Source organism: Colossoma macropomum, unplaced genomic scaffold, assembly GCF_904425465.1.
Source record: "Colossoma macropomum unplaced genomic scaffold, Colossoma_macropomum, whole genome shotgun sequence".
Classification (NCBI taxonomy): Eukaryota; Metazoa; Chordata; class Actinopteri; order Characiformes; family Serrasalmidae; genus Colossoma; species Colossoma macropomum.
In genome coordinates, this window is record NW_023494787.1 from 11,464,967 (window position 1) to 11,487,977 (window position 23,011).

The 23,011-nt window shown below is 38.4% G+C and overlaps 1 protein-coding gene and 1 pseudogene across 1 annotated transcript; one reads left to right on the forward strand and one right to left on the reverse strand.

Moving 5' to 3' along the window:
* Positions 1 to 1,153: 1,153 nt before the first annotated feature.
* LOC118805369 lies at positions 1,154 to 8,193 on the forward strand. The gene is made up of 4 exons (XM_036566120.1): positions 1,154 to 1,251; positions 5,665 to 5,693; positions 5,923 to 6,407; positions 6,505 to 8,193. The coding sequence occupies exons 2-4, from the start codon at positions 5,671 to 5,673 to the stop codon at positions 7,035 to 7,037; spliced, it is 1,041 nt and encodes a 346-aa protein (XP_036422013.1). The 5' UTR covers positions 1,154 to 1,251; positions 5,665 to 5,670; the 3' UTR covers positions 7,038 to 8,193.
* A 12,230-nt stretch (positions 8,194 to 20,423) lies between these two features.
* LOC118804876 lies at positions 20,424 to 22,554 on the reverse strand (annotated as a pseudogene).
* Between the last annotated feature and the right edge of the window lie 457 nt (positions 22,555 to 23,011).

Consider the following 23,011-nt stretch of genomic DNA (forward strand, 5'->3'; position numbering starts at 1 on the left):
AGAAATACCTACATTGTAGCTCCACCTTGCTGGTGTAGAGTTGGAGACTGTAGCTCTTTTGTTGATAGTTTTAGAGTTTTTGTTGCACTGACAGGGCACACAGATTTAAGGGGAGCACAGGCCAGCCTCTTTGCACGCCAGTAATAAGTGACAGAACAACCTGCATGAAAAACGGAAAACTGTATTTTTTTAAATAAATCCTCAAACCAACAAAAGAAACTATATGCTAGTTCTATCGTTTTGTTTTTCATCATCAATTTAAACTAAATATAAAATTCATGCTTATAAAATGAGCAGTTATAAACTGCATCATGCCCCACTTTTTTAATGAAATTATATTTTCTTGTATCAAATTTAATTACACTTCATAACAGCAGATGCTATCTTTCTTTCTTATATTTAGCAGTCTAATACACATGTTTGCTAGGCTGCATGTAAAGCTACAAGTGGTTTATGTTAACATAAATGTTAGCATTACTTTGGCTGCTGTTTGACTTGCTTTTTAATACTTTGCATGTCCATGCTGACCTGCTTCTAGATCTGTATTGAAATTGTTTTAAAAAAAAAAAACCTGAAAAAGGTTATACTGTCTAATTTCATGGGAACTGAAAGCGTTTGAAGGAAATTTGATGGGAGACAGTGGGAAATGTAATACGTGTAGTGAAGTTGCATGGTCATAATGTTTGTGTTGTATTTAGGTTAAAATGGAAAACTTTATGGTTTACATATCGACATTTTCCAGTCATTCAATGGGGAACAGTGACATTTTACAGTTACATGTGCCTCAGTAAATTGTGTGTAGTGATGCTCCTTGGAGGTCCTGTGGTGGTCTCTTTGCTTTAATAAATGAGGTAGAGGGAGACTGATAAACAGAACAGCAAAACTCTGTAATTGTAATCTATAAAGTGCACCTATATCAGTAACATACATTTTTGCTGGCAGGAAGTCAATATGGCAAACATTCCTGTGTCTGTTTATTAAGCTGGCTTTTGTACTAATGAAAGGAAATGTTAAAATGCGTGCAGTAAATAAAAATCTTAGGTTTAAACCAGATGCCTGACTTTGATATCTCAATAATTGTCCATGAATGTGTTGAAGTTCTCTCAATTCCACTGACCTCGACTCAAAAAGCCCACCCCTTCAGCAGAGCTATAAGTCTCACTTTAAAAGGAGGAACTCTTTCAGTTTCATATAGACTAACCTTCTTTGGTGAGCTGAGATCAAGAATAGGTCTGAAAGGACTTACTGGAGGTAAGATTTCTTTTTTATACTGGTTGTCTGCAATCACAAAAACATTATACTGAAGCCAACAATAGCTTAATGTTAACATGTTAAATGACTATAACATTATTGATTGAGCATATGAACTTTAATGGGTTTTCTTAATTATTGCTTGTGACTAAAGATGTCTTCTGTTTGCTTGAAAATGCGGTTCAATGTGATGAAATGCAGTAGTTGGCAGTAGGCTTGGCTGGAGGCACTGTTTAGATACATAAACATGAATGCACACTTTATTTGGTATCATTAAAGTGAATTATAACATTTAAGAATTTGGACAGGTGAATGACCACCTTAACACAATGGATCAATGAATTTTCACATAGTTAGTCCTATGAAATGTTTGAGTAAATCATTTTGCCATTTGACAGCACCACTCAGAGGGGCTTTCCAGAGAAGAATGCATCAGTGCCTCAAGCCTGGCCTAATACAAACTGTATGATGAGAGTAGAAATTAGGAAAAAAGTAGGAAAAGATTGTCTCTCATCTGCCTGTTTGCTCTCAGTTTATGTTATGCTTCAAAACAAAACAAAAAAGCAGTAACATTAGCTTAAATTTCACAATGCACTAGAATGTGAGGTATGTCCATCCTATTTGGCAAAAAATGTCATAATGAAATGTTCACAACGTATGTTATGCTGCCATCTGGTGGATCTTATTTATTTCTATTCATTATTGATTTTGTTTCTTTTTTGTTTGTTTGTTTGTTTTCTTGGGGTATATAAATACATAAATATACCCTTCAAACTCAAGCCTTTCAACAGACTTTGACCAGAGAGCTGCTTTGGTCTTGAAATTCTCTTAATTTCTGACAAAAATCCTCTGAATGATTCTGTACTGAGTTAACTGATCCCCAGGAAAAAGATAAATAATAGTAAATAAACTAATAATAATTTTTAGCTCTTATCTTTCAATTTACAGTGATTTGAAGTTTAAGAAAAAAGTTACAAGGCCTGTCTTTCTGGCTATCAGAGTGTTAGCTTTCAGCATGGTTTCAAGAGGACAGAAAATCAATAAAATATGGATGTCTTAATAAATGCCAATTATTTATTTGTAGTCAGTAATAAGTAATAGAATAAATCACTATAAAATTCTTCAATCTTTAGATCACAGACCAAAATCCTTAAATACTATAGTGTTGAAGCCAGAAAAAAAGTTATGTAATGCAAAAGTTTGGGTGTTAACACATCCTCTACACACTTCTGCACATTTCTATTTATTGTTTATTTGCTGAATTTAACATTTTGGAACATTTCATCTGTTATATTTTATTTTTTCCAATATTTCAAACTGAGCAAAAAAGTATAAATACACTAGAATTTGCTGAAAAATGTCATAATGAAGCTTGTTCACTGTAGATGACGTGTAGTTTCACTTAGAACATCAACAAAGCAATGCACTTGTTTAAACTTTAGTAGATGGTGTGGCCTCAGAATTTGTTTAGAACAGTAAAATTATTTTTTCTAATTGATTGATATTCATCTGTATGCTGCTTAGGGCCCTGCAGCCACTAGGAGGCCCCAAAACAACTTCTGAGTTGTTATTGTACCATTATGTTGTCTGAGATGCTCGACTGAGGGGGAAAAGTAACTAGTTAATCATGACTCAAAAAAGAAAGTACACATCTGGAGTCGAAACACGGAGAAGAAAGAGAAGATGCGGAGAAAATGCTTAAAGATAAAGGGATGTTTTGTTTTGTTATGTTTTGTGTTCATGTTATGCCATTTGTTTTGATCAACAAGAAGTGATCAATTTAGGTGTGTCTAAGACGGGTTCAGCTTAGATAGGATTTCTGATCATGTTCCAGCTTCACAAAACCAAACAAACACAGACACGGTAAACACGGTGGATTTTGCTGCTAATCCAGGTTTAGATACTCAGACTTTGAGTAAATCTTGTGAACATGCACGTGACAAAATGCCATTTATGACAAACAGCCAATCATGTGAAACATAAGGAAGAGTCACCAAAGAAGGACAAAGAAATTATACTGCCTAAAAATGTTGAAATTAAGGCATTTACAAAAAATTATAAAAAAGCTACACTGTCACCACTCCCAACAGGGTGAGCTTAAAGTAAACTGTTTAAGCACAAAAAATACAAGAATGCTGATAAGGGTACCTGTAACAACTTATTAAAACCCCAAACGAGCATCTAATCATCAGTAACAAACAAATAATGGCCAGTTATAAATTTACATAGTTTAGGCAGTTTGTGCTAGTCATGTGGTAGATGAGGGGACCCCAAAAAATCCTGCTTAGGGCCCTCAAAAGACTAGAGCTGGCACCTGTCTACATGTTTTAGTTTTTTTTTTGCAAAATTGGAAAAGTGCCTAATCTAGTTAATAGACAGAGATGAATGAATCCATAAAGGACTGCAAAATATTAAAAAATAAAAAGGCATGCAGTCAATAATATATTTAATTCAGCTGTCCTACCTTGATATCTGAATAATTTTCATTGAAGGTATGGATGAAATTCTCTGAAAAATCAGATGTTGAAAGTGAGACATTTTACCATTTCATGAATAATATTAACTCATTTAGAACTTGATGGCAGCAACGCATCTCAAAAGAGTTGGGACAGGGCCACGTCTACCTTTGTGTAGCATTCCCTCTTCTTTTAACAACAGTCTGTAAACATCTGGGAGGTGAGGAGGCCAGTAGCTGGAGTTTTGGGAGAGGAATGTTGTTCCATTCTTATCTGAAGTAGAATTCTAGCTGCTCAGCAGTCCTGGGTCTTCTTTGCCAGATTTTTCATTTCATGATGCGTCAAATGTTTTCTGTTGGTGAAAGGTCTGGACTGCAGAAGGGCAAGTTCAGCACCCAGACTCTTCTTCTGCGAAGCCATGCTGTTGTGATGGATGCAGTATGTGGTTTAGCAATCCAAGATGGCGCCGAGCATGGCTGCCGTGTTGTGAGCTCCCTTAACTTGTTCGTTTTTTGTTAATTTTGTTTTTATTTGTAACTACTTTTGCATTAAATGTTGCCAGCACCTTTGTTTACGACAGAAAAACACGTTTGGAAATCAGATCGACGATCACTCACCAAAAACCAGACTTTGAGTTCCTGAACGCAGATCCATTGTTTGGGAACCTCAAAGAGGCCCCATTCATCGGGGCCGACCAGCCGAGGAAATGCCGCAGATGCCGGAAAAGGGGCAGGAGAGCCGGCGTTCTGGTCAGGCTGAGATGGCGTGCTAATCGCCCCCCACTCCCCAGCATACTACTAGCAAACGTGCAGTCACTGGACAACAATATCAGCAAACTCAGGGCACGAATCTCTTTCCAGCAGGAAACACTGGACCGCTGTATAATCTTCCTCACAGAGACCTGGCTATCAGCGAAGATTCCCAATGAGGCCATTGAGCCCACGGGCTTCTCTGTGCACCGCGCGGACAGAACAAAAGACCTCTCCGGGAAAAGCAAAGGGGGAAGTGTATGTTTTATGATCAACAATGCTTGGTGTGATCAGAGGAATGTACACTTCATCAAGTCTTTCTGCTCCCCGGACTTGGAATATCTAATCATCTTGTGCAGACCGATGTGGCTGCTAAGAGAGATATCAGGGCTCACTGTCACCGCCGCCGTTCCATTTTGCCTCATTTCATTCTATATGAGCTTCGACCCAGAGAAGACAGCAGTGTTTCTGGATCGTGTCAACATATGGCTTCTTCTTCGCATGATGCAGTTTTAACCTGCATTTATGGATTGCACAGCAAACTGTGTTCACAATGATTTTTGAAAGTGTTCCTGAGCTCATGCAGTGATTTCCAGAACAGCATCATGCTGTCCCAACTTTTTTGAGATGCATTGCTGCCAACAAGTTCTAAATAGGTTAATGTTTTCCATGACATGGTAAAATGTCTCATTTTCAACATTTGATATGTGTTCTATGTTCTATTGAGAATAACATACGGGTCTGTGAGATTTGCAAATCAGTGCATTCTGTTTTTATTTACATTTATTTTGATTTTATGCAGCATCCAGATTTTTTTGGAATTGGGATTATAATTTAATAATGTTGTATTTTATAATATATTTTGTAAATTATAACAAATAAAATATAGCATAAAAATTCCAGTTTTCAGTTTCCAGTTACTTCAGATGGAGACTTTGCACTCAGCTAGTCTTGAGAAGAATTTCCGAGTTTACCTTACCCCGAGACCAGACTCGAGCAGTGAAACACTAAAGAATGTATTATTTATGTCAAATTAGTTCTAGCTTTTGTTAGTTTTTTGTTTGTCAGTTTCCAAAAACATGTTATTAATCTAAATATAACAGAAATGTTACATTTTATAATGAGTATATCTTACTGTGGCCTCCAGACGGGCTCATTGTCTCTCTTTTTGATAACACATTTACTTTCTGTTCCTCTTTCTCTGTCAGATCAACATGATCAAACGCCGTTCTGCTAAGTAAGTTAAATAATAACATCCACACATACAAAGTAACAGAACATTAAATTAAACATTTTACGTTAAATAAATTATTAAATTATTTAATTAACATTAATTAGTTAATTTTTTAGAGTGACTTGCAAATGCAAATATATATAATTCTTTGATTTTACAGGAAATTGGTGTCACAAATGAAATTGCTCATATGTTTATGAGATTTTAGTTTTTCTGCTCTTTGTTTCTACAGTGTTGTGGTGAAGAACTCAAATGCAGCATTTATTGAGCCTCTAAAAGAAGGCCTCCACTCCATCAAGAAAGTCTGTGAGGCCCTCACTGAAGCAGATGTAGATCCCATTAGTGGGCAGAGCTCCAACTACAACTACATTAGAGAGCAGATTGTGCAGGCCAAGCAGAGCCTGGAGCAGTCAGAACAGGCAGCTGCAACAGTGCTGAGGAATCTAGATGAAAAAATTGAGATCCTTACATGTGATGAGGGAAAACTTGAACAAGAGATGACTGCTACAAAAGAAACCTTAGAAAACCTGAAAATACAACAGACATCTAATGAAAAATTGCTGAGCGAGTCTAAAGGTGCTCTGGAGCTGGCCAGAACAAACCTAAACACAGCACGAGAAGCGCTTCAGGCATTGGAAGAAAGGAGAGACAATGCTACGAGTGTGAGAGATGCTGGGTGGGGAGTGACATTAATACCAATTATCGGATGGATTGCCGGTGAGAATCTTGTTACTGATACAATTAAACAATCACTGAACTTGACCCGTTTTACATACAGCTTATTTAAAATTTTGTTTATTCTCTCTCCATGCAGGTCCCATTATGATAGCTGTTGGAGAAGCAGAAATAGCCCAAGCTACAGAAGCTATTGAAGTAGCTGAAACGGAAGTGACAGCATCAAAGAAAGAAAAGAAAAAATACAAAAGAAAAGTGTCAGACTACAAGTCTGAGATTTCTAAGACTGAGCGCAACATCAAACAGAAACGTGATAGGGCAGACCGGATCCATGAAGAGATTGGAAAAGTGAATCAGCAGAGAGACGCCATCGCTGAGTTCCAGGAGAAATTGAGAAGTGCCGTCCACATCCTGAGTGAAATGAGTGGGACATCCAGAGTGGCTGAGATTCAGACTCGCAGATTCGTCCTCCAGGAGCCAGTGATGAAGGTGATGGAGGATCTGGTAAAGGCAGCTGAAAGAATCACAGGGAACCTTCTTTGCTTAACTGACTGTGAAGATGAAAAGACGAACGCAGGCAGGGTCCGTGTACCTTTCTTGAATTGGCTTTTTCATTTATTTTCCCGCAATAAAAGAAAGAGGAGAACAACCCTATTTTCCAATTTTAAATGATGATATTATTTAATTACAGAAAGCAAGTTGTCTTCTACAACTAAACAAAATATGAAAAATGAATATGAACAAATACCAATTAAAATTTTTCCTTCCCCATTGTAACTAATTATGGATTGAAATGCAGATTTTTGCAAGAATCTGACATTTTTAACATGGTTATTGCCACACCACCATACATTTTCAAACAGAGGAAAGTAGTTAGTATTGCTAGGAGAGGAGTGCTAATATAATAGAGACATAGATTGGACAGCCACTTCCAGAGTCACCACAGTTGTGCCATTATGGAGACAAGTCTTTGGTGCCAGAAGGGTTCGCTAAAGCAGAATTTAGATAGATCTGACAGGATTTATTTCTGCAACCAAAAAAAATATTAATTTTCTGTAGATGGAAGAGCCCACAGAAACCAGAGGTCACAGAGTGGTACTATAAATGAAACAGTCTCAGTGGAAAGTATGATGGCTAATCTGAATAATTCTCGAAGACAATTTAACCAGATTCGGGATAAAAAATTTTTATGTATGTTAGAGGTTTAAATTAGGGAAAAGTGTAATTTTTCTGTTTGACAGGGAAGGCGTGGTGGGGTTTCTTGGGGTGCTGTGGTTTGTTTGTATGTTTTATCTCTCTCTTTTATTATTCCATCCTCTATATATTGTTTAAGGCCCTTTTTAGTGTGAAGGCTGGAAATAAGCTATTATAACATGGGAATACTGCATATGTCTATGTGTATGACTGATAACTAATAAAGTATCCTTGACCCACTTCATGAGTTAATTATAACTTTGGTCGAGGACGGGGAAACGTGCTGAGATTTCTATGCACACTGGGTCGCATTCTACTGAAGCTAATATAAGGAAGTTATAGGTTATGGCTCGAGAAGTCACAGGTTATGGCTAGAGAAAAAACATACAATGGCCAGCAATTTGGAGCTTGCCGTGGCCAATGCAATATGCCAAGTATTGTCAGCCAACTTCATAAAAAAAAATACTGTTGCTCTATTTAGCCTATACTTATGATTTTATGGAGTAATTTTAACCTTTAATCTAAGATCAATGCAGATAATCTGTTAATGTTTGTGTATGGAATTGTGATGTGAGTCTGTCCTAATTTGTCATGATTTCTGTTTCACTGCAATAAAGTTGGTTTTATATTGGCATATTCAGATTTCTTTCTTCAATAGCTTTCAAATGGTGCATGCAAAAGGGCTAATACTAATATAACAAATTATCATTGCTGACACTGCTGTGAGAGCTAAGGGACTGTCTACAAATTACATTACAGTAAAGACACACATGACCATAAGTGGAGTCCAAGCACTCCGCAATTTATTCTATTAAAATTGAGCCTTATGAGCCACAGTAGGTCTTTTAGCAGATCATAAATGATGAAACCAGAGGTTTTAGAAGTTTATTTATAATTATTGTTTTGTTAAAAAAAAATTAAAAATAAATAAATTAATGTTAATTTTTTAAAAACAGATTTAAACATAAACTTATGTTAACATTGTGAATAAAAATACATACTACATGACTGATAACTGAATTCTATTGCCATTTTTTTATTAAATAATTTCAATAGCTTTGTTGCCCCAAAACAAGTTTAATCTCAATAGCTTTTGAATGGTTGACCATGTTGCCCCAAAACAAGTTGTTCTTAATCAAGTGTGACCCACATGACATACCACACTTCTTTTATTAGTAAATATAACTTCTGCTGACATGTAGTAAAAGGGTTTTTGTGAATTAATTACAGTAACTTTTGCATGGTTGACCATATTGCACCAAAAATGGTATGTAATGAAGTGCTACATGTAAATACCGCACCTCTTATATTTGGGAACTTTCTGGTGATAGGTATTTTGTGAATTAATTTTAATAGGTTTGAATAGATTTAAATTTCTCCAACCCACGTGACATACTACACCTCTTATATTCGCAACTTGAACATGCATCAAATTGTGATTTTGTGAATTAATTTCAATAGCTTTTTAACAATAGAACAGAATGTTCAAGAACACAATGAACACTGGTGACAGGTTTGTATGGATTAATTTTAATAGGTTTTAAATGGTTGGCAATGTGGTTTTAAAACATGTTGTACTTAATCAAATGCAACCATGTGACACTATGCATGTAGTTTTGGCGAATTTAATCAGCTGGGGATAATTTTCAATTTTATTTCTTTTTTAAGTTAAAACTACATTTTGTAGATTGTGATCTTACTAATGTAGTGTGCATGTATGTAATTACTAAAAAGTAATCAGCCAATTATTAGGTGCTAATAATAAAAGTAGTTCAAAAGACTCTACTAAAGCTACTGAAATTACCCCAGCAGAATTCAACTGGTTTAATTTGCCAATACCATAGGCATAGCGTCATGTGGTTGCTGATTAAGTACTACAATTTGTTTTGGAGCAGTATGCTCACCCGCTCCTTCTTCTCCATTTCATACAGACAGTTATTCCTCAGTTCAAATAGCTCTTAAGGATCACGAAGATCTTAAAGGACTGAGTCACACTTGTGAGCCAGTTCAGTTGAATAGAAATCCGGTTTGTCCATTTTATCAAACTTAAGCAATTATATTCCCCCAGTTAAAGTTGTGGCCGACTAGCCTAAACATGCAAACAGTTCCAATGAGCTGATTTAATTAAAAAAAAAAGGTTTTGTTTTAGGTTTGTTCAGCCCGCTGCCCCATAGATGCCACATTGGGTTCAGCCTGACACATCAAAGCTGCTGCTGGAATAGGAATATAGGAATATATAACGAAGAGAACACAGCAATGTGTATGAGTAAATATGACAGTGTCATTGGTGAAGCCCAAAGAACTCTTAGAGTGATTGTTTTCCTCTGGCTTTATATGACATTTATTTCATTTAATAGCCTATACAGAGAATCTTAACTGATGTAGTAGTTATATTTATTTATTTATTTCTTAATGCTGAGTAAACGTTGTAGGCAACGTACAGCATTATTTAATCCATATAGAAATTCACATTAGCACCTTCTAAGCCTCATTCTTATTATTGTGTTTTGGGGAGTTTATTTCATATTTATGTGCATGAAGATTAGAAGTGATTTACACATGGATGGATTTGCTGATTGTGTGTGAGATTGTGTTTCTACCGGAGGTCACGATACATTCGGTTTTTTACGCCAGTTGCAGAATGAATACTGCCCTGCTGCTCCGGGCAGCTAGCCAGCACAATCACAGTTATTAAACAGAAATAAAAGCTACCGAGAGCAGTCTGTGCAGCCTAGATTAATCTGTGTCTGAGGATTATAACAAAACAAATTTGGTGAACATCAGTTGAGTAGTAAGGAATTATGGTTGATAAATCATGAAAAGTCATCATCTCTCAGTATATGTGCATTGGTTAACAAGTGGATCCTGACCGCTCCAACATGACGGACGCGCAAACGCATCGCCTTAGATTGAGAACAACAGACAAAGTAGCATCAGCGTGTATATATCTATGCACCACCCAGTCTTTCAGCAAAGGCTGCAGCTGTTGCACTGGGAGATGGGGGCAGGGCGATGCAATTAACACCAGATTTAAAGGGGAACTCCACCAATTTCTCCAAAATTCTGCATAATCAAACGGTTAAGATGGTAAGTCAGAGTGGTTTGGTTTTGAATGGTCTGTTCAAGAAATATTACTGAGTCAGAATTGTTCACAGTAGTGGTGATCAGAAATAGACGTCCACTTCTAAAAGCCCCCTCACAGAAAATTACATCATATAAGTACATAATTACATGATAAGTTTATGAATACACTTCCTGATATATGAGACATTGTCTTATAATAGTTTTATGATAAAGGTTTTGGTCTAAAACACATTTTAATCAAATTATTTTAATCCATTCATAGTGAAAAGACAAAAAGGTGTTCTAATGCAAAATAGACCCCAAAGAAAACTTATTGTTTCAGATTTTCCAGTATTTTACCATAATTAACATTATACAGAAATATTGAAAAATTGGTGGAATTCCCCTTTAGGCAGACAGGAGCTGAACCCCTTTTCATCAATGTTTTTGTAGTTTAGTGAATCAGTTTGTAGTGAACTACAATACTTCTGTTATGAGCTGTGATTCTGGCAGCCCATGTATACAAGAATGAACCAAATTCTGTCAAAATTAAAGTCTCTTTAATAAATAAATACAATTATTTTTTGACTCTGTGACTTAAAATGATAAACTTGTTTAAGAGAACAGAGCATTTAAAACACTTTAAAATGTAATTAAAACGGACACATTTTCATTTGAATAATTACGAACTGATGAAAAACTTAGTAATCAACAGAAAGGAGCATATTGTTCTTGACGTACTGTTGGTAGAAAATACAGTTTTGCACTGACACTTTATTAATGATTAATCTTACTCAGGGCACACAAATCTTCTAGAAAAGTAGCATTATGAAGGAAAATATAGGTCTTGATTTTGACTGAAATACCTTTATGAAAGCCAGTACTGCTGAGAAACAGTTTTGCACTGATATAATCTTACTCATGAATCTTTTAGAAGAGTAGCATTATTACTAATCTTTCTGGGGAATACAATTTTCTCCTAGCACTTTATGGATATAATCTTATTCAGAACAAATGAAGCTTTATGAAAAGTCAATTTTGATGTTAAATATAGGTCTTTGAACCACTGGCACAATATTTTATACAAGGTGAATAGACACTGCCTATATGGCAGTGCCATGGGAGATGTGGGAGATGGCGGGGAGGCCCTTGGTGGCATAGGCCCCTGTGGCAGAAACTGGCTCTTGGTATGTGGAATGAAACCTCACTGGGGAAGAACTGAGGTACCAACTAGATATAGCTCACCTCCACCCACAATGTCATCTCTGGAACTAAACTCCTGGATAGGGATCCCTCCCCTACTCAGGAGTTGCACAGGGTGAGAGGTGCCGGCCGGGTGTGGGGATACTCACGTGTCCCCGGCTGGCGGCCATGCAGTTGGAGTTTGTCCCGGTGGATGAGAGGGTCGCCTCAATGCGAATTAAAATAGAGAGAGGAAAACTGACTGTTGTGTGTGCTTATGCACCAAACAACAGGTCGGAGTATTCGGCCTTCTTGGAGCGAGTGGGCGGGGTTCTGGAAAGGGCCCCGCCTACAGACTCCACAGTCTCACTGGAAGACTTCAATGCTCATGTTGACAATGACTGGGAGACCTGGAGAGGCATGATTGGGAAGAACAGCCTGCCCGATCTAAATCCAAATGGTGAATTGTTATTGTGCCAGACATGGATTGTCCATAACAAACACCAAGTTCAAACACAAGGATGTTCCTAAGTGTACATGGTACCAGAGCTCCTTGGGTCAAAGGTCAATGATCGACTTTGTTGTCATTTCATCTGACTTGGGACCACATGTTGTGGACACTCCGGTGAAGAGAGGTGCTGAGCGATAAACTGATCGACATCTGGTGGTGAGTTGGATCAGATGGCAAGGAAGACTGATGGTCATACCCGGTAGGCTCAAGCAAATAGTGAGGGTGTGCTGGGAACGACTGTCAAAGGCCCCTGTTCTGAATGATTTTAATTCCCACCTCCGGGAGAGCTTTTCTCATGTCTCAGAGGAGGTAGGGGTCATGAATGGACTCTGTTCAAAACCTTGATTGTTGAAGCTGCCAGGCATAACTGTGGCCAAAAGCTTATGGGTGCCTGTCAGGGCAGTGATCCAAGAACCCCCTGGTGGACACCGGTGGTGAGGGAGGCCGTCAAGCCGAAGAAAGAGGCCTTTAGGGATTGGATGGCCTGGAGGACTCCCGACTCAGCAGATAGGTACCGACAGGCAAAAAAGGTGGCAGCGGCAACGGTGGTGAAAGCAAAATCCAGGGCGTGGGAGGAGTTTGGTGAAGCCATAGAAAAAGACTTTCGGTCGGCCTTGAGGAGGTTCTGGACAACTGTCCGGCAACTCAGAAGCAGTCGGGGTGGCTTTGCCCAAGCTGTATTCAGCAGGGGTGGAGAAACTCTGACTTCAAATGAAGATATTGTCGGTCAGTGGAAGGAGCACTTTGAGGAACTCCTTTATCTGGGAGACATGCCTCCCTCACAGGAGTCAGGGCCAGAGGCTTCTGTCATGTCAAGCTCCATTTCCCTGGTGGAGGTCACTGACGTGGTTGGCAAGCTCCTCAGTGGCAAGGCACAGGGGGTGGATGATCCAGAGGTATCCTACATAATGGTCCGGAGATGCTTAAGGCTCTGGATATTGTGAGGCTGTCGTGGCTGACGTACCTCTGCAATATTGCATGGAACATGAGAACAGTACCCTTGGACTGGCACACTGGGATGGTGGTCCCTATTTTTAAGAAAGGGAACTGGAGGGTGTGTGCTAAGTACTGGGGTATTACACTGCTCAGCCTCCCTGGGAAAGTCTAGGCCAAGGTGCTGGAAAGGAGACTTCGACCGATAGCTGAACCTCAGATTGAGGAGGAACATGCAGATTCCGTCCTGGCTGTGGAACAATGGACCAGCTTTTCACCCTCTCACAGATTGTTGAAGGGTGGCGTCTCTGCTATTCGCAGACCATGTTGTTCTTTTGGCTGGATCACATGGAGCGGTTTGCAGCTGAGTGTGAAGTGGTTGTTATGTGGATCAGCATCACCAAGTCTGAGTCCATGGTCCTAGCCCAGAAAAGAATGGCATGCCCACTCCAGGTAAGGGGAAAGGACTTGCCCCAAAATTTTGCTCCTAAAGAACAAGGCTTTTCCTGGGTGCTCTTTTTTTAAATCATCATTACAATCACCTGTTGGCATCACCTATTTCAAATCACACCATTATTTAATTATTTTACCTCATTACTAGCCCTAAATTGCCAATTCCTTTGGAATGTGTTGCAGGCCTGAATCACTGGAATAGATATTTATTTACAAATGAAATTAGGTTGACCACACAAAACATAAAATATCTTGTGTTAATACAGTCTGCATAGAAATTTTTTGCTTTGTTGCTTTGTTGCCGGCTTTGTTTTTGGCAGCATGGTGGTGCAGTGGGTAGCGCTGTCACCTCACAGCAAGAAGGGCCTGGGTTTGATTCCTGGCCGGGCGACCAGGGTCCTTTCTGTGTGGAGTTTGCATGTTCTCCCTGTGTCCGCGTGGGTTTCCTCCCACAGTCAAAAGACATGCAGCCAGGCTGATTGGACATGCTAAATTGCCTATAGGTGTGAATGTGTGTATGAATGTATATGTCTGCCCTGCGATGGACTGGCGACCTGTCCAGGGTGTATCCTGCCTTCTGCCCAATGACAGCTGGGATAGGCTCCAGCATCCCTCCGCGACCCAGAAGGGTAAGCGGTTTAGATGGTGTGTGTGCTTTCTTTTTTTATTTAGCATAACATCCCAACTTTTTCTGATTTAGGATTCTATTACTCTTGTGCAAAATATGGTGCCAGTTGTTGAAAACATTTCTTCAGAATTCCACTTTTCTTAAAGATTCATATGGGCCTGGAATAAGATCCTATATTCATAAAATCACAAATAAAAACTGCACTTTAGTCTTTGTCCAGTCTCTTTTTTATTGTTTGTAGTGAATGCCATAGTGATAAGTCTGATTGACTAAGCATGTGGTAAGCTGTATTTCTATTTGGTTCTGTTTTTTTATTGATTGTTGTTTTATTTCGCAAAGCATTGTAAGTGCTTCACAAATGGTAACCAGACTCCATTTTGTATGTGGTCTTCATGCTAAAATGGACCTATGCAAATACTCATTTGAATGTAAAAAGTTTTGAGTTGTTCAGAGACAGAAAATAACACTGTAGAGAGAATCTCTAGTTTTGCATTTTTGATATTTAACTGACATGTATATGTGCATATGTTGAAATGTGAATGCAACTAAACACCTCTCACTTTTGAGTGGTCCAAATGTGCATCTTGATACTATAAGCAAGTGAATTTTCAGAGAATCAGTGGATAGATAACTTACTCTTTGTTGATTGTCAAGAGAAATGCAATGTACACCATGTTGAGAGTCAACTGATCTGTGGATGATAATAAAAAAACAATGCTGCACTGTTAAGGTTGACTGTCCGTGTTGTGTATGTGACTGTCCAAATGACAATTAAAATGCACTTAAAAGTAGGGGGGGGGGTTGGATTCTTAGATGCATCGTGATGCAGATGTGGACAATTCTGAATCAATTCACAAATGTCAAAAATCGATTTTCTAAATTTTAATCAATAATAATATTCACGGAACGCAAAAGGCGGAACTTTGCAAAGTGCAGAAGTGCAGTGCCAGGACAGTCTATGGCGTGCATGCTACATTAAAAGCTAGTGCAGGGGTCGCAACCCAAATGTTAATAACATTTTGTACTTTTGGAGCCACAACATTTTGAGTCCATTTTACCATCTTGGCTCTACATGAGTCTCAGTATGTGCTAATGTTCTAGTATAGGCTAAAAATATTTGCTCTGTTTTAAGCTTTAGCTCATGACTTTACTTGCATCGCCAGCAGGAAACTTTTCCACAAAAGTAGAACAGTTTCTTGTAAAATGTCTCTCAATGTTCTACTTTTTACGAGGGTGAAGTCCATTCTTGTGCTCCAGCTTCTTGTTTGAATTTTCCCATTCCACCTTAAATGGTGCCTGAGGCACCAGAATGTAACTGCTGCACCATTTAAGGTGGAATGGGAAAATTCGAACAGGAAGCTGCAGAATGAGAAACTGACTTAGGCTTCATGTTTTTTAGTGTTTAATAGTTTCTCACTGCAGATTAAACATATCAGGAAACCAGTTGGAGCGATTATTCGTCTCCAAATTATCAATGTTCGTCTCAAATCTTTCTCTTTGCTTTTTCATTAGCTACTAGCTAGCTAGGTGAACTAGCAGTTATAGGCTACATTGATTCAATTTATTTTATTGCAAAAGAGGATTATTTTATTTTTACCTAGAAATCTAACTCTGATGTGGAGCCAAGGGTTGCTGACCCTTAAGCTAGCGTATGGAAGCACTTTGGCTTCTAAACAGTTGAGGGGGAAAACCATATTACGTGTTTCCACCCATTTTCCGCTCAGTTGTAGTTGCTGGCAACCAGAGGATCATCGATTAAACTATGTCAAAGCTTCCACCCAACTCAGAAAGAATGAAGCGAATTACAAACTCTATCGCAACTTTTATTGCCAAGGATTTGCATCTGTACTCAGTCTTTGAGAACCAGGGCTTTTGTGCTATGTTGCAAACTTTGGAGGCGAGATACAGGATCCTGACTCGAAGATATTTTTCTGACACAGCGACCCCCCCCCCACACACTCTCTACAACAAGACCATAACCGAAGTTATAAAATCACTGAAGAAAATGGGTGGTATGGCTGAAACATGTGCTGCGTGGACACCCATTACCACAGGATCTTTTTTCACCATGACTGCGCATTTTATCACAGATGAGTGGCAGCAGCTTCTCATGTGCTCCAAACAAGAGCAGTGAATGAGAGCCTTCCAGTTCACTTGCCACATCACTTCCGTTTGTTGTATTAATAAAAGATATTGGAAGTAAATTCATTACGGATCATTACAAATACATTACTTTAAAAGTTCGAAGTTGTCACACAGTGAAAAAAAAGAAATCCTGTATAGAAAAAAAGATGCATCAAAATGCATCGAATTGTGATGTGCGCAGAGATTCCCAGCCCTACTTAAAAGATGATCTTTTGAGTGTCAAAAAGCATGAGATATAGTGGAGATACATAAAGTTGAGAGTCAACTGACACGCAGGTGATCATATCAATTTTATGCCTCTAAATATTGTATGGAGGTTTAAAAGAAATATATAGATGTCTTATTACACTTAGTTAATAATCAATAGATAGAATGTTGCTATATGTAGCTGAGAACGTATTGATATACAGCTCACTTGCTATAGAAAAGATGTTGAGAGGTAGATGACAGTCATCTTACTGTCTGTATATTACAAATTGTTAACATTTAAGGCAGTATAAACTGATGGTTATAGAATAGCTCTTGACTTGATAGTTAATATACAGTCAGTTTAGGGTCAAAAATGGACCGTCCAAATAAAGTGTTACCCAAATTTGTCCAGAATGACAAAGCTGTAGATTGTAGACTTAATTTACATAATATCTTGAACAAAATTAATTAACTGAATTAATATTCAGAATGCCTGGTGTGTCAAGAGCAGTGGTCAAATCCCAACACAGTAAAATTTCTGAAAATAATTTTAAATAGATAATTTCACTAAACTGTTTACTTCTTATTGTTTCCTAATTTATTTAAACACTGAGTAAAACATCTGTTAATACACTTTGATGACTAATATGTGATATTTAAATCTACATTTTATCAGTTATTGTCTCCATACAGTCCTTACTCACCTGGATCAGAAAAATACATATGTAAGAATGCTGTTTGTGAATTTCAGCTCAGCTTTTAATACAGTTATCCCCCACAAACTAAGCAACCTGGACTTTACCTGGAGTTCACCGTGCATACAGATACTGGACTTCCTGAGCAACCGACTCCAGAATGTCAAGATGGGAGATTACCCACTCTCATCCTGCATAATGGCACACCACAGGGGTGTGTCCTCAGCCCCTCCTCTGCTTCTTCTTCACTTATGACTGCTCCCCTATTCACTCTACCAACACCATTGTCACATTTACAGATGATATCACCATAGTAGAACTGATATCGGACAATGATGAGGCAGCCTACATGGAGGAGGTTCAGCATCTGACAGAATGGTGCTGTTACAATAACCGAGACTTAAACCACAAAAATCAGGGAAATGATGGTGGATTTCTGTAATCAAAGTGCACTCTGCCCTCTGCATACATGGGCAGGAGGTGGAGAGGGTAAAGAGCTTTAAGTACCTTGGTGTGCGCATCTCAGCTGACCATAGCTGGACCACACACACCTCCCATCAGGTGGGGAAAGCCCAAAAGAGGCTTTACTTTCTCAGGAAGTTAAGGTGCATGCCTCCCTAATGACCTGCTGACCAACTTCTAATAGAGAGCCTTTTGACCAGCTGCACAGGAGAGAACAGAAAGGTCCTGCAGCAGCTGATGAGGGCGGCAAAGCGTGCCATTGATATGACACAACCCCACCTCAGAGACGTTTACAGTGGCCGACTCCAAAAGAAAGCCGGCAATATTTCAAAGGACCCAACCCACCCTGGATATAATCTGTTTCTCCCCTGCCCTCGGGAAAGAGATTCAGACCAATCAGAGCAAAAACAGATTAAAATAACAGCTTCTTCCCACAGGCAGTTAGATAAGACCCTCCTCCCCTCCCTAAGAAAAAGATATTTTCGTCTTGCACTGTATATCATTTTATTTTGCACTTGTATGTCTGTATATATTAAATCATTGTGTTTATCTTTACATCTTTTGCCTTATTTATCATTACTTCTTTTTCTATTTAGGTCCTTGCTGTCAATTGACAATAAAGTATTCCATTTTATATGGCTTCCCAACCTTTGAATGGTAGTTCATGGCTCTGTAGGTTTTTTGGTGTGATTATCATGAAAGCATTAAAGATTTCCCAATTATTGTTTAACCTGATCAAAAGTGACTGAATCATTTAGAGTTATTATTTGTGCTTTTGGGAGTGAAACATTTATTTCTAATGGGAAAATTCACACATCATGTGGAGTGTTCAAACACTGTGACAACTGGATTACCAAGCACATGTAGGTAAATATAATGCCCTATAATACCATATATTTAAAAAAATAAAAATAACAGACTGTGTGTTATTTCAACAAGAACTCTTTCAGTTTAGCACTATTCACATATCCACCAGCACAACTACACAGTTTGAGATCTCCTCTACAGACTCCTGCAGAGGTGGTTTAAAATGTGCTGCCCAACATGTTTTACATATATATTACATATTGAGTATTGTGTTCAACTGTGTTTAAGCAGATTAATCTTAATACATAAAAATGTCTTGAAACCCAACAGCAGGTGGTGTTCGGCATAGACGCTAAACAGTCTCAAACTAAATCAAAATTACTATATATTCAGCCGTGAGCGCGGCGTTTAATATGTTTTAATGTCAGCAGTTCCTTCTGCCAAATTATAGTTCCTTAACAAGCAGTTTGTTGCTAAGTCAGAGTAACGAGCTCCGCCCACTCGCTCCACAGCTGGCAGTTCATTCTCCAGCTCCACACAGACCAACTGACAGTTTGTTAATTTAGTGTAGTCTTATCTTCAGAGACTGACCAGCTGATCAGCTGTCGGTCAAATGTGATCTTAAAAGTGTCCATTTTCTGTTTGTGCAAAGTAAGAAGTGAAAACGTTCAAATGGCTTGAGCGTCTCCTACAGCTGTCAAAGTCACTGCTTAGTCTCAGCGGAGTGATACAGTGTTTGTGAAAAACCTGTGACGTTATGGCGAAATAACAGCACGGTTAGAACGCTTCTCAACCAATCAGCTTGCATGGCTGGAAGTAACTGTTGTATAAAATGAAATGTCCACATTACAGAAGCAATGTAGTGTGATACCATAATATCACCATGACACTCTTTTAGAGTCTAGGTATAAAACAACAAAGCTTCGTGCATTTTTAGTTAGTGTTATATCCAAGTTTGAACAACACTTTCCTGTTTGAGCTGCCTGAATTCTTACCTGGGTTAGTCAGAAACACACTTACCTCTGCCGTGACACAAGGCTACAGTTGTCTTCCTATTCACAAGTTTCTTATTTGAATTTTCCGTTACACATTAAAGGGCGCAGCTGTTACATTCTGGTGCCAGTACAGGTGCTACCTAATTACTGCATGCATTAGGATCAGAGGTGGAACAATAATAATAATAATAATACAAGTGAAATATGTTTATTGGTTAAATAAATTGTTCAATTTTTAAACAAATTGTTCAAATATTATGTGCATTACGTTTGTATAGTAAAATCATATTCTCATTCCATTGTGAATCACAATGTAAAGCATAATGCAATTTGTTAAAATATTTGTTTCAAAGGTATATAAGCTTGGCAAATTATAATTTCTTTTTAATATATGTTTAGTAGCATTAAAACCAATATCACAACATAATATTAAAACAAGATGCTATTTTTATATTTTTGTTCAAATCAGTTTTATGAAATGGTGCAGGAAAGTGATTCTACTGAAGTCATTGTACAGGTATATGTTCTGCCATCTGGTGGATCCATTTCTTGTAGACTATGCACAGCCCTGTTTCATACTGGCAAAGTAGTGAAAACATTGATTAGATGAAGCCCAACCAATCAAGGAGAATAAAGAGTAAGATGATTCTGTTCGTGGCAAAGATGAATAAAAAAGATAACTAGAATATAGAAATGTGCAAGGACATTTAGTTTAGTAGGAGACAATCAAGGTACATTAGTAGTTACTATTAACATCAATGTAATTTTGGGATCGAATGAGAACAACTTTTGCAAATACACTCAGAAGTATAACGCCTCCTCCTCCTCTGTGAATCCACTTTCGACAGCTGCTTGAATGCTCTTCATCTCTTCTGGAGCAGCAGAGGGAAGAATGGCCAGCAACTCTTTGTCAATCTTTTCCAGTCTTGAATCAGTCTTCCTTTCAAACTCAGCCTTGTTCTTGAGGACAAGGCGTAAAATACCTTTCTGAACTTCATCACAGTAGCTCTGTAACTGCAGACGCTCCTGTTCAAACTCTGGTTTTTCCTTGTCCATGGCCATAAGTTTCCCCAGTGAGCTGACACGATCCATGAGATACTTGTCAGACACTTCAGTGTAGGTCACTGAGATCATGTGGATTAGGCTGGCGATGTTAGTGGCCTGAAAAGCTTGACTGTAGAGCAGATCTTTAGAGAAGAGCTTTGAGTTGTAGGAAAGTGACTGAGTCTTCTCAGACGTGGAGACAAAATCTTTGAGAGTTCTTTTCAGGCTGATTTTCACAATGTTGGACACCATCTGAAAGAAGCGCACCATCTTCTCCCACTGCTCCTTCACTCTCCCCATGGCATCCATCCCTTTGACCAGCATTTGTATGGTGGTGTTAAAGTCGATCTCTTTTAATTCACAATTTTGCAGGGAGATCAATATTTCAGTCAGTTCCTTTTGGTTTTTCTCCATGTTCTCCACACTCTTCTCATAGATCTCTCTAGTGTTCTTCAGTTGAGCTCAGCTCTGCTCTATGCGGAACCTGGCATTCTCTGTTGCCCTTTCTGAAGCACTTTTCCTCTCTGATTTACTTTCTTCCTTAGACATCATCTTCACATAGATCTTGAGCCTGCTTCTTTGGTTTACATTCTGGGAAATTTTTCTAAGGTGCAATTGATTCTTTGGAATTGTTCTTTCACGAAATCTGTTTTTGTAGATTTGTTCTTCTGATCATACAGATTCTTCCAATCAATGTCATTGTTTTGGACATACTGCTGAAAATGCCCTGCACACATAAAGATTTCGGGAGACTTGCTGTAGATGTTCATTTCATCAACTCCATCTGCAGAAGATGTTTTACCTGTTACATCTTTCACTGTCCTTGCAATTTTCTTTGAAACATTACACATTTGAGCCACTGACTGAGTCACTATAGCCGTCAGTACATTGACTAGAACTGTGATACTCTCAGCTATTGTTCCAACAAGATCCATAGCCACCATGTTCCATCCACTGGGAAGGGAATCCATTGCTTCTTTGTAGGCATCATGTGCTGTTCCAAGGTTTTAACTGCCTTCTCAGAGCGTTTAGCAGCTTCTTCTGGTGACTGTTTCCTAATTTTATTCTCCTCCAGTTTCTTCTTGATTTCTTCCAGCTCTTCTCCATAAAAGTGGTCAGCATTTACACAGGCTTCCAGCAGCTCTTGGATAATATTGATGACATCAGTGAATTTATTTTCTGTTGATTTGGCCAGTTCAGTTGATTTGTTCCCTAGCTGGTCAGGAAGGTGAGCTTCAACAATCTACCTTGGAACAGAATCTTCACTGCAGTCTTCATGTAGTCTGGAACAGCCATGGTGTGAAGCCAAATCTGATCCATGTTCTTGTGGGCCTCATTGAAAGCCCACCAGCCAGAGTTACACACTTGCATGAGACAGGCACGAAATGAATCTGGGTATTTAATGTACTTGTAGCCGTCCTTTGGTGGGTTTTTGTTGATGGAGAAATCTGTTTTGGAAGAGATGAAGACCAGCTCTCCCAGGATGGCTATGGAGAGCGGTGCAGGAGTCAGATATTCCTCCCAGTTGGCAAAAGGCTGCATCACAAGCTTGGTTTGGTTTCTCATCTCCTCAGCTGTGGTGAGGCTTTGGCAGGCCTTAGTTCCTACTAAAACAAATATTAGGGAAGAGACTTGTATGAGTAAGTAGTTAAAATATATATATATATATATATATATGTATATATATATATATATATATATATATATATATATATATATATATATATATATAAGAATAACAACAGGTGCTTAATCCTAATTGGCTAGATGCTTTGCCAATAACCATGGCATTTGTATCTTTTTTGTTCTAAGCCCTTCAAAAAGCCTGACAGCTGTCGTTCAGCTCCTCTGAGATGTGAGAATGGTAAAAGACATCATAGTTTAACATTTTCACTTTGTAGCTGCCGAAATACATCAGCAGTTCCATTTGTTGCTAATAAACTACATCTCAAGATGTAGAATATTTATAGTTGCTATAGTAATTCACAGGGACACCTAGGGCCTGTCTTACAAACCACATTCAATTAGTTTCAATTAGCTTCACAAAACATAACAAATGCTGCCCTGTTAGCTTGTTTTATGATTGCATTGAACAACTCGTAACCCAGGTTAACTAAACTAGATTTTGTGCACATGCACATGAAAGCATTTTTATGACGACTTGCCATAAGTGAAACATGGAGTTTTGCTTCTTTTTTTTTTAAATATTTTATGTGATTTGATTTGGTTCTCCACTGAAAACCAGTAAGTGGTTGTTGTAGCAACTCCAGAGCAGGGTAGGTGCAGCATAAGTTGCCATGGAGATGTAACATCGTAAAGACGATCTACTAATGTGCTACAGAAAA

Bases quoted from the DNA above. Each gene is read 5' to 3' on its own strand.
- LOC118805369 (XM_036566120.1), top strand. From the start codon at position 5,671: ATGATCAAACGCCGTTCTGCTAA. The intron at 5,694-5,922 runs GTAAGTTAAATA...TTGTTTCTACAG, and splicing joins ATCAAACGCCGTTCTGCTAA to TGTTGTGGTGAAGAACTCAA. The intron at 6,408-6,504 runs GTGAGAATCTTG...CTCTCCATGCAG, and splicing joins AATTATCGGATGGATTGCCG to GTCCCATTATGATAGCTGTT.